The sequence below is a fragment of the Podospora anserina genome, chromosome 3 (genome assembly GCF_000226545.1).
Source record: "Podospora anserina S mat+ genomic DNA chromosome 3, supercontig 2".
Lineage (NCBI taxonomy): Eukaryota > Fungi > Ascomycota > Sordariomycetes > Sordariales > Podosporaceae > Podospora > Podospora anserina.
In genome coordinates, this window is record NW_001914856.1 from 742,814 (window position 1) to 754,592 (window position 11,779).

At 53.2% G+C, this 11,779-nt stretch overlaps 4 protein-coding genes across 4 annotated transcripts in view; all 4 read right to left on the reverse strand.

Annotated features, from left to right (window-relative positions):
- PODANS_3_3890 (uncharacterized protein) overlaps nucleotides 1-722 on the reverse strand; it is a gene marked incomplete at both ends in the record, with an annotated part of 1,158 nt that extends 436 nt beyond the window's left edge. Inside the window, one exon of the mRNA XM_001909139.1 lies at nucleotides 73-722. Coding sequence (XP_001909174.1) covers nucleotides 73-722 — 650 coding nt within the window. The remainder of the gene's footprint in view (nucleotides 1-72) is intronic.
- A 1,118-nt stretch (nucleotides 723-1,840) lies between these two features.
- On the reverse strand, nucleotides 1,841-3,362 carry PODANS_3_3900 (uncharacterized protein; the record flags this gene model as incomplete). Its single annotated transcript, XM_001909140.1, has 3 exons — nucleotides 1,841-2,273; nucleotides 2,336-3,096; nucleotides 3,162-3,362. 3 exons carry the CDS (start codon nucleotides 3,360-3,362, stop codon nucleotides 1,841-1,843), a joined length of 1,395 nt encoding a protein of 464 aa, XP_001909175.1.
- Nucleotides 3,363-6,412: 3,050 nt separating this feature from the next.
- On the reverse strand, nucleotides 6,413-8,145 carry PODANS_3_3910 (uncharacterized protein; the record flags this gene model as incomplete). The annotated part of the gene is made up of 2 exons (XM_001909141.1): nucleotides 6,413-7,630; nucleotides 7,828-8,145. The coding sequence occupies 2 exons, from the start codon at nucleotides 8,143-8,145 to the stop codon at nucleotides 6,413-6,415; spliced, it is 1,536 nt and encodes a 511-aa protein (XP_001909176.1).
- A 3,259-nt stretch (nucleotides 8,146-11,404) lies between these two features.
- PODANS_3_3920 (uncharacterized protein) lies at nucleotides 11,405-11,776 on the reverse strand (the record flags this gene model as incomplete). Its single annotated transcript, XM_001909142.1, has 1 exon — nucleotides 11,405-11,776. The coding sequence occupies one exon, from the start codon at nucleotides 11,774-11,776 to the stop codon at nucleotides 11,405-11,407; it is 372 nt and encodes a 123-aa protein (XP_001909177.1).
- Nucleotides 11,777-11,779: the final 3 nt, after the last annotated feature.

Genomic DNA, 11,779 nt, shown 5'->3' on the forward strand with positions numbered 1-11,779 from the left:
GGGTGTAAAATTGGCACAGTCCCCATATTAGCACACCCTCCTCACCTTATAACCACCCACACCAAAACTTACATCATATTCAACAACCCACCCAATTTGACACTGGGATTAACCTCCTTCTTCTCCTCCTCTTCCTTTTCCCCCTCCCCATCATCCTTCCCTCCCTTCCGTCTCTTCAACTCCCCCTTCTTCTTCTTCTCCTCCTCCTCCTCCACCACCGCCGAACTCACCCCCTTGGTATCATCCTCCCCATGCTTATGCCCATGCGAATGATCATGCGAATGCCCCTTGCCCCCCGTAGCAATCCTCAACCCCTTGTCCATCCCCACAAAGACCATAAACCCAACCAAGATCCCCACCCCGAGCAGCAAGTTCCTGTTCGGCTCCACCATCACAAACCTCGCCCTGTCCTCCTCCCCCTCCCCGACAAAAATCTCAGGCAGCAAATGAAACAGCGTATCCCCCAGCAACCCCCCAACCGCAAACGCAACCATCACCTGCAGCGAATCCGGATTAATATCCGTCGGGCAGAGGGCCAGCAAGAAGTTCGGCGGGCCGGAAATATACAGCGTCGCCAACAGGGCATTGACCGCAGGACTACCAGGAAACAGATACCCGAAAATCTTGGTCGTCAGGCTCGAGGGGGCGGCGTCGGCGTCGGCCTTTTTGAGGTTGGATAGCTTTTGGACGATTTCGCATTTCTGTTCCATTACAGATGCCAGTTAGCGATTCCAATCCGGGCTAAGAGAAAAGGAAGGGAGAATGTAATCGAGGCAAAACGAACCTGCAGCTCCTCCCCAACCTCCCCCAAACTCAACATCGACACATCGGCCACCTCCTCCGCCGTCCTCGGAACCACCATCCGGCTTCCATGCCCTCCAGCGCCACACTTCCCCCCAGCATGCCCCCAAGCAGATCCCGCAAACAGCACCAGCGCAACAGCGCACAGCACAAGAAGCGCACGGCTCCTCAATATCCGCAACCCCATCTTTTTTTTTATGATATCTCCCTTTCAAAATATGGCGACGCGTGTTGTGGATCACCAAAATCTCTTCACAGAAAGGGAGACGTGGTGTTTTAAAAGAAGAAAAAGGGGCACAGCTCTCTCTGCTGCGTGTTCACGCGACTGGGTGGGACTGGGCGCTGACAGATTGTGGATCCTCCACCACCCAAGTGGAATTTAGCGGACACCACGGACCGGGAACCAGCAACCTTGCTCCCACCTAATTTTAGCGCCACAAGCATGGGCCCTCGGAGCACCGAAATCCGGGGATCCAGCGTTACTCGTAGGGCTGAACCTCCCCTCATCCCATTTAGGCAGGTCGGTTTGATTCATGACAAACGAAACTCCAGACACCCACCCGCTCATCAGCTTGAGGGGAAGATGGGGAAACCTAAACTCAACGTCTCCCGTTGGGGGGTTTGGTTGTTCGGACTACACGTGGATGGTGGGACGCTCCGGTTCCGGGCCCCATCTTCATGTTGGACAGCAAAGAGTCTCGGGAGTGCAAGGTCAAAATCAAATCTATCGCCAACAATATACTGTCCCAGTGGTCTCATTCTCAGACAGCGTGTAAGGGGTACTCGGGTCAACATCAAGGATAACCATGTGTCGAACCATTCATCAGAGTGACCCGAGTCAAGCTAACGGTAAAAACAAACAATACAACATTGTGCAACAGCGACCCTCGTCCCCCGAGCCAACACCGTTTTCACCTAGTCACAATCCTTACAGTAAGTAGTCCGAATCCTGTACATCCTAAGAAACATCCGGCCTCCAAAATTATCGCTTTATATACAGACTCAGTTTTCCACAAGCGACATCAGCCGGCGGAACAGATCAAACGGCAAACACCACAGCCAGCAAGGCAGCGAAAACACCACCGAAAGAGCCAGTCGTCACATCTGCTCCATTGGTGTTCGTGGCGGGACTGGACGACGTTGAGGACACGGTGCTATTCAAGAGAATTGTCGAAGTAGAGGTCGTCGAGGAGACACCACTTCTAGGGTTGTTTCTAACGCCGGTCGAGGTACCTGCGCTCGAGAGAATTGTCGAACCAGAGACACCACTTCTAGGGCTGTTTCTGATACCGCTCGAGGTAGCTGCACTCGAGAGAATTGGCAAAGCAGAAGTCGTGGACAATGGTGGACTGGAGACATCACTTGCAGGGCTGTTTCCAACTCCGCTCGAGGTAGCTGCACTTGAAGAAGACTCCGTGGGAGGTCCGCCAGCTCCAGCATGGCCTGTAGTCACAGGCATCGGAACTGGGCTTCTGTCAAAGTGTGAGCATCCTGAACAATGTTAGAATCAACACGGAGCAAGGCCTGGACTCACGATGAGCCAGGCGGCTTGCACGAAATATCAAAAAGTGGCTTGGTCGTCAGCTGCCCAGCCGGAGTGATGCCAAAGTTGGGTTCAGCACCAGTCTGGTCGCCCTGGAACTTGTACCACCAGATGGGCTCTTTTCCGAACCTTGGGCAGCCGACCTCGTTCCAATATCGTTTGGCATTCTCGACCGAGGCGACAGACTGTCCCCAGGTTCTACCGGACACGGGATGCCCAGTTTCGGTGATCCATACCGGCTTGCCTTGCGAAGTTGCTCGGGTCTTGTCCAAAGCTTCTTGGAAGAGGCGTGGGCTCTGCTCGATAGCGTTGTTGGGAAGCGCCGTCGATTGCCAGTATGGATAAGCGTCCATGCCGACCCAGTCACAAGCAGCAACCACTGCTGCATTGGAGCCGTTTACCCAAGCCGTCCACGTATCGACGTGTCCGATGGGGGCCTTCAGCTTCGTGCTGCTCAGCCGTTGTCGAACCTTTTGGATGTAGCTGACAATTACCTGAGGGTTGGCACCCGGATTTGAACCTTCCTCCACCGAGGCCGAGTTCCGGTACAAATCCTCACTGCCCACTGAGATGCCGTCAACAAGCCTCACAAATGCATCGCCATAACGGTTGACGGCGGTCACCAGAGCCTCGAGTTCTCTATCAAACTTGGCTGATCCAGCGGAGGCCCACATACCGAGCAGCAATCTCATGTTGGTGGCGATGGCAGCGGGGATAGCTTCGATGGGGTTGTTTCCAGCGTTTTCGTCTTGCTATTGGGCACGCTGTTAGTTTTGTCCAAAGTAGTCAGTCATGCAAACATAGGACAAACACATACAAGCATGGTGAACAGACGAACGCTGATAAACCCGCCAGCAGGGGCACCCTGAAGTGCTTTGGCGGCCCGGAACTCATTTTCGTAGTCGGCCTGGTTCTTTACGCCTCCTGGCTTTTGGGCGCCAGAGTTGTAACCAAATACGGCACCCAAGACAGGTGTGAGTGAAGCAGCGAGTGCTGCCAGTCCAAGAGCTTTCCGCATGATGGAGCAAGACTACCGGTACCAGAGAGACAAGACGATGAGGTAGGAGCTAGATTTCACGAGGACCAAAATGCTCCAAAAGAGTGCGAGTCCAAAAGTCCAAAAAGCGTGATAGCAGAGGTAACCTTCAGATGGTGTAGGAAGTAAATCCAAGGGAGAGAACGAAGCTTTTTTTACGGGCTGAAGTGGTTCGATGACACCACCCAGGCCGAAGAGCAATAAATATATGAGGTAGGAGCGATGAAACCTGAACGATATTAAAGAGTCACAAGAGGTAGTATGGTCGATAGGATCCAAAGGTAAAAATGCAATTAGGGCAGCGAGATGCTGGTGAAACTAGAAAATCAAAAGATCTGAAGATGTGGCAGATGCAAAGGAGGTATATTGAGGAACAGGAAAGGAATACGAAGCATGTTTCTGATTGTCGGGTCTTTGGGTAGCCACTGATTCTCTGGGCTTAGGCAAGAACATTGAAGTGGTCGAGATCGGCAAGAGCAGATCGTCATGTCTTGCGGTGTTCCTCCCCGTTGGCAGCTACATGACAGGCTAATGCTCCTGCCTCAACTCATTGGCGTAGTAGACATGGCAGTCGGAATTTCACACCGACGGGAAAGCACCTGCCAGTTGCGTTCTTTCTTCAGCTGAACCGCTTCGTCACCTTTTGGCCATGTAGAAAATTGATTGGCCTGACCCACTTGCCAGAAGTTATCGTCCCAGCCGTTCAAGACGCCGCCGGCCTTCACAACGGCGACCATACACCTCGTTACACAGGAAAACCAGCTCACACAAGGCAGCCGCTGGGTTCCGAGGCGGTGACGCTATTATCCCGATGATGCTGATCATGAGCTCGTATTCGAGCAACAAAGATACGATGGTGTCGATGTCGATTTGTGATCCATGAATGATTCAGCAGCTGTTCGGCCCATCGGTCTTATAGATGACACACATGGATTCCCTCTCTTCAGACCACTGGCTCCTCTGTATCGTACCCTTTTGCTTCGGGCAAAACACGTGGCAACGTAACACAACCTCTGATTGGTCCTACCAGACGACGACAGCATTAAACCTCGTGTTTTTAAATCACATCGCCTGTCACGACCTACAAAGCATTGCCAGAGAGCTATTCGGTGGTGGTATAGACAAAAGCCCCGAGAGCACCACGTCGAGAGATGGACTCAGCTCGAGCTCACGACCAAAGGCAATGGGTCGCACAATCCTCCCAACACCTAAGAACCAATCGAGTTGAATGTTTTATAGGGCTGTGAATATGACCAATATTGCTACTACGTTGATCAATTCACCAAGTTTGCGGTCCATAGGTATATACGCTTCTTTTTCTTGTACATTAACGACCCCTCCACCTCATCCATCCCCTCCGCAAGAAGTATTCTGCTACTCCCACAACTGCAAACATCCACATTATCAACATGAACGCCCTCAATATCACTGTCGTTGATTTCCACCTTGACGTCGTCGCGTGACTACCACCGCCATCATGATACCCCCAACCGCCCTCATCACCACCCTAACAAACAAACACCCCAATGCAATATCACAACCCACACTTCCAGGTTGACAGCGAAAATCTCTTGTCACAACAATACGATACAATCTACCTGCATGTGAGATTAGGATAAAAAGAGGTTAAACTACGCCCACAAGCCCTTTCAGATCCCGTAAGTGAAACTCCCCGGTGACTTGGCTCACGTAGTAGGCAAGGTAGAGTCGGTCCGACCGACCCAATCGTCTCCGAGCGAAACGAAAAAAAGCTACCTACCGACCTGACAGTGCGATTCATATACATACCTTAGCTACCCTGAGTCCCCCAGTGTTAGGTAGGAACGCCCACAGAGACAGAAATCTGTCAGCCCACGCTCGAAGTGAAAAGCTCGAGATCTGCTTTTTGAGCGTCCGCAAAGCACATGTCGCGCGGGCGGCGAGCTGGACATAGGGTATATAGTATTGGGAAAGTACCTTACCGTGGCAAATGACAAGCAACACCTGTTATGACATGCTGGGATGATAATCCTCGCGCATAGGACAAGTCAAGAATGAAACGCATAATACCAGCCGTTGGATTTCCCAAGCATTGGCACCCCATCTCTTCCAGTCCTGCTGCATCAGCTATCATCGCTATGACCTTCCCCCCAACCCAATCCCTTAACCCCTCCTCTCCTCACTTTCACATGCCGCACAACAGCTACCCTTCCCCATCCATCTATCGTCTCTCCCACATGCAGGGACCCAAACACCTCGCGTACCTATGCATCAACACCCATACATCCATCCAACCCCCCCCGCCCCAAAACATCCCATCGCACCCACATAAAACAACATTCAATCATATCCCCCCTTCATCATCTGTACTTCAGCAAAGTAGATTATTATCTTGTATATACATATATTCTCATCTTTAACTTCATAACCCGCCCTTCCCCGGCCCAACCGCCCCTCACTTCATTAGAAAAAAAAGACAAGAAAAATGCAAAGAAATGGGTATAATATTTAGTCATCACAGTTCAATCCATCCATCCATCCATCCCGTTCCCCTTCCAAATTCCATCCATCCCATCCGATTCATTCCCCAGTCCCCCCCACCCCTAAGCTCGTTCATTCCTTTCAAAAGAGAAAAATACCACCACCCTCTCCTCTGGTTCCTAGTCGTTGCTTCATCATCTTCTTGTTTATCTCGTGAATATCCTCTTTCCCGCCGTATTTGTTGTGAGAGGAAAAGATGAATGGTGTGTCGTGGTGGTGGTGGTGGTAGGTCGGCTAGTTGTTTTGTGTGTGACTGCGGGTATTTCGTATGGATTAGAACGAAATGTCGTTTTCATAAACAATAGACGCCTGCAAACGCCTCTCTCTCCCCTTATCATACAGCCTACCCAGCCCATAAGCGGAGAAAACAACAAGAACAAAAAAAAACGCCTTCCCTTTGCCGAATTAGTAATAGGTGTAAAGCTCGTCGTCCCCAGATGGCCCGCCAGTCCCTGGTGACAGTAGGTAGGTAGTGTACAAATCGCACCCTTGTACGAAAGACATCATAGTTCTCAAACAAAGCCGCTGCTCAAGTCCTCAGTGCAGGCCCCGTTGCCGTTGAGCAACCCCCCAGGATCCAGCAACTCCGGTCCTGCCTTCTCCGGCGAAGGCATGGAATATCCCGGTGCAGCGTTAGATCCCTCCTGGGTCGACTGCTCAATGGGCTCCAGACTCGGTGGTTTCGGCTTCGCCTTTGGTTGGATCGAGGTTAGGGGACTCAGGAATCCTCCGAGATCTTGCAGCAGGGCTGCCGAGCCCCTTCGGAGACCGTTGCCGCTTGCTTGCACCGCTGGTGAGGGGTGAGTTGTCGTTAGCCCAACTGGAATGTCCTTCGAAGACAGATAACTGCCTCGTCGACTCGTGGGCCCTACGTCATCGAGAAGACCGCCGTAGTCGAAAAACGACACGCGTCGGGTTGCTGTCGAATTACTCCTGACGGATGGGACTGGGTCGCTTGAAATCAATGGGTCGTCGCTTTGCGCTGCGCTGGCTCGGTTGGCACCCGGGAACTGCCAAGAGGTCATGTCTTCGTGCAGCTTGGTGGTCGCAATAGGCGCGGGCGTGAACACTGGGTTCTCGTTTCCGGTGGGCTGTGATTCTCGGAGCTCGGGCTTGACGGCGTATCCCATATCCCGCACCAAATCCTCGTCACTCCCCCAATGCTTCAAAACGGTTGGCCGTCGCGACTCGGAGGCGGATGAACGGTCAATGGTGGACGCTACTGCAACCGAGTCGTACTTGTACTTCCTCTTCTTGACGCCCCTGTCCCGAACAAAAGACCCGAGTACGAGGGCGTTGGCTGCAGCCGTCGCAAAGAGAAGCTCGATCGAGGCGTAGAGAGATCGGCTTTGTTGACTCCCCTGTTCGTTAATAATGTGTGGCACCCGGTAGATGGTCACTCCAATGGGCGCAAGGCTGAGGGAGAAGAGCATGACAAGCTGGGCTTTTCTCTTGGTGCTCATCGTGCTCCGAACGATGATGGGCACAGGGCAGATGATCAACAGCAAGTCTGTAAACACGTTGCAGACGGCCATTGTCAAGAGCTGCGCATACCCCTGACGGCATCTCCCGCCAGGATCCGGGAGGACTTGCCAGTAGTGTGAAAAGGGCTGACATTCCGTCAGGTCACTGATCACAACGGCGATGAACGTTGCAACGAGAACAGCACGGATGAACCTCAACGAAAGCTCATACGACCGTTCCCATGTCACATTGAGGCGCCGAAAAAACTCCAAGATGGCGTTTTTCAGTACCCACAATCTGCAAAACGGTCAGCGGAAAGTTCCATGGCCCCAGTGAACAACGCGGGAATTGTTTGGCATGGAAAAACCTCGTGGCACGTCGTTCAAAGAAAAACGGCGTGCATAAGAGACATTCCACAGCCGCCGCCACCAGAAGGGACCACCTACGTTGCAGCGTACATCACCCGACTCAGCAAGACCAACCCGCTTGCGATCTCCCTCCTGCGCAGCCCCTCGTCCGAAAGCCTGACATTGTCCAGCTGCACGTTATTGGTTCCGAAGAGCAGTATGACATGGACGCATCCCATTCGCAGAAACAGCGGCACCAGAGCCAGAGCTGCCATCTTATCTTCCCGGAACAGCCTCTCTGTCCGCACGAGCCTGCCGCACACCCGCAAGAGGATGATGACGGCGCAGAACATGGTGATCCACCAGCACACCAGGAGGGTCGGCTTGTCATTGCTGAACGGGCGCAGCGGCGGGGGATCCGTGTAGAGGACCATGATGGCAGCGCGGCGGAAACACCACGCCCGTCATCCTCCGAGGAGGGGACGAGCGGGGGAGGGCGGGTGTCAATCTACAAGGTGATTCGAATGCTCCACGGCCTCTGGCGACGCCGGATGATGATGATGATGATGATGATGATGATGATGGGTCCCGAACTGCTTCGAGTGAAGCCTACAGATTGTGTCGTCAACGTCGCTGGATATTCGAGTCCAGTGTTTACGGGTGGTGCTGTTACTGCTGCTATGACGACGTTTGGTTCGTCGTGGTAGAGTGCTCCGCTGCCGGCAATAACAGGGCCTCTCGGGTTGGTGCATACACAAAGCTGCTGTTATTGAGGAAGCGTTCGCGGTAACATGTGGGTGGTTCGACCTCGGTGGTAGTAGTTTGGAAGTGGCCGTAGTGGAGTGAGTGCTGGCAAAGATTCGATGCTGAGGTTGCCTGGCACGGTACTAGTGATAGTTTGCTGTTGTAGTTGTAGCTCTAGTTTCAGAGAAACCGGTGGACTTGTTGGAAACAAAAGCGAGGGCAAGAAGAGAGCCCGCTTTTGGTCGTGGAGCACCTAGCCGGGGATGGGTCTAGACTAATAATAATATGCACGCAAGGCCGACATGCGAGGGCCGGCAGGTTGGCGAACCTGACGGGTGGGTGGTGAGATGGCGGACATGGATGGGGTCCGGCAGCAGCAGACAGTGCAGTGAGTGCCTATCTCTCCGGCCGCCATCCCATCCCATCTCCAGGGAACCCAGGCCAGTTCGCTAAATCGTCAAACCTGAGAGGCGCGTCACTTTTGCGATATGCACACTCGACACACCCATTACCTTGCCGTCTGGTGGCTGGTGACTATCACTCCAGCAGATCTCCTGCTTGTGTACTCCTCGCAAGACGGCCCTCTCCACTCTTGGCAGTCCTGCACATTGACAGCGGGGTTGCTGTTCTGATTTGAGCTGCCAAGTCTCCCCAAGCCCAATTCGTGGCCCATCCTGCAGCTCAAGCAGCACGACGGCGCCTTCGTCTGCTGTGAGAAAAGCCCCCCAAAGCAGGTTTGTGTGCTGGCCTGGAAATCTGCGGTGTACATACTCCGAACCGGCCAGAGGAAAAAATCAAAACAGCGGGACGGCGAAGAGATAAGAAACAAACTACCCACCTACCCTTGTGGCGCCATGATACAGAGCCCGTGCTCTCTCTCGTGGCATTTCGGAAAGGTGGAGCCAGAGTCGGCAAGCATTTTCTAAACAAAAAAATAAGTCATTGCCTCCCTCACAAGCCCGGGCACCCATGGTGGTCCCCGAATTTCATTTCGCCATTTCACCGTCGCGTGCTCGGCAGGGATCATGAGGTGTTGAAGCTGGCCCCCCGTAATAAGAGACAGAGAGAGAGCAAGAGAACCAGGTGTGAAAACGGCAGAGTGTGTTGCTCGGCTGCAGCTGTGGCTTTCACAAGCCAGACCCTGGATGCTGGATGGGACGTGGGGGAGGTCTCCCGTGGTCCGAATTGCGTTAAGCTCTTGATGTTTAATCAAGCGAGCCTTCCCAGGGATAGCAGGTGGTTAAGGAATGCTCCAATGGGCAGAAATACCAAGCACATTTCTCTTGATCGCGTCAATCACCTTGTTCCCCAAAGTGAGGGGCAGATACCTGTTGCTGCTGAGCAGATTTGCCGTAGCATTGAGCTCGACTGTGCCGTTTCTGGCACCAGGCTGTCGGTTTCGCGCTCACACGCACACACACACACACACACACACGGATATCGGATTTGGAGGCTGGCTATCGGCTTTGATATCTGTCTCTCTGTCTCTGTCTCTGTCTCTTGTCAATATCGCAGCGGTCAACAACACAGACAGTGGAGTCACCGTTCACCGTTAGTCCCGTGGCCTCTTCGGCTCGACGGCTGGCTGCACCAGCTCCACCTCCAACTCCGATCGCCGTTTGCCGGTCGCAAGCCACCGAGAGCATGATCGCTTCCTGGCCCCCCTCGAGAGACCCTGACACGGGCCGCCAACCGTTGGGCTAACCTTACGCCATCAACCCTGTTTCACTACACCAGACCTCAGCGGCGCGTCAACAACAGCAGACAGTCTCATGTCAACGGCGGAAGTCCACGTTGGGCACTCATCATACGCACATTTACTGTTGTACATACCCAAGGCAGAAGTTCAATATCGCCAAAGCCGTGTGATCAATGCGCATCCTCCCTCCCCTCCCTCTCCTCTCGCCTGCTGCTGTGTGCCAAGCAATGTCAACCACAACCCAAAATAAAATAAAAGCCATCTCCACCCCCCATACACCCACCACGCACACACAACCCTGCCCGCAGCAGCTCTGTTATCTTCATGAAACAGCTGGCAGCCAAGCGGCCATAAGTCCCAAGTGGGGAAGGTACCTTACCTAGGGTGCCAGGGATACAAGCATACCCAATGTGTGTGTGTAACTCTGTGTCTGACATGTTTGGTGGTGGTCGTGGTGGTTAAGTTTCTAAATTTCACCATGAAGAAAAAAAACGGGTATCCCATCCGGCGACGGCATTCTCACACCGGAAAACGGCTGGCGTCGGCATTGAATGATCGGTGCGGAATTAGACAGACTATGCTCTCCCACATACACAAGTATCAAGCCCGAGCCGGCATGATGCAATCCTCCCACTCTCACCCGTCCAGCGGCGATAAGGCATTGGGCAACCGCCTCTCTCACATCATTCCACAGAACAAGGCCAACGAGATAGCGGCGGTGTCTTTCTCTTCCGCAAGTTCTTACACTTCTAAACTGTTATCTCACATCACCCAACACACCATGAGCGCCACAATAGGAAATATTGGGCAACGCGTTGTTCAAACTATCAGCTTTTGAAACGCCCAAGAGGGCTTGTGGGAACTAGTGTGATAGTTCCTACATATCGGCATCGAGATGGTTCTGCCAACGCCACAAGAGGGGCCAATGTTAGCCCCACAAAACGTCGGCAGTTCTAGATCGACCTACCTACATCACACTCCACGCCGAGATGGGACAGGTTACTTTATATCAGGTTGATCGAGGTATCATGTCAATGGTTTGATCATATTCTTTGCGCCGCGGGATTGTGGCATCTGGACTTGTTGGTGGGTTGGACCGCAGATGCTGATGCTATCAAGAGCCGAGAGGCATCTCTAGACGTCCAAGCCACGTAAAGTGCCGCAAAACAGGAAATACGCACACAACAAACTCTCAGAACCCCTTTCCTTCCATCACATCCCTCTTCCCAGCTCTCGTGTAAGATATCCCCTCACGGCCACAACTCAACAACCTCCCACTCCCCCTCCACCTTCCCCCCAGCATACTTCGCCCCTTCTCTCTCCCCCTCCTTCCCCCGATGAGTATACAACCACCTCCTCGGCCTCACATCCTCCCTCAAATCAACCCTATCAACCTCCTCCGGCACAACCACCACAACCCTAAAATTCCCCCTCGCCTCCTCATCCCTCAAATCATCCACCCTCTCCCCCAACCTCTTCCCCTGATGATAATCCACCTCCGCCCCCGGCTCCGGACCCTTAAAACTCCCCCTCATAACCGGGCTCAAATTCCCAAAATGCCCCTCCACCTCCCTCTCCCAGCTCCAATCATCGTCCCCTTCCCATACCTTGACCCTCCTCATCCT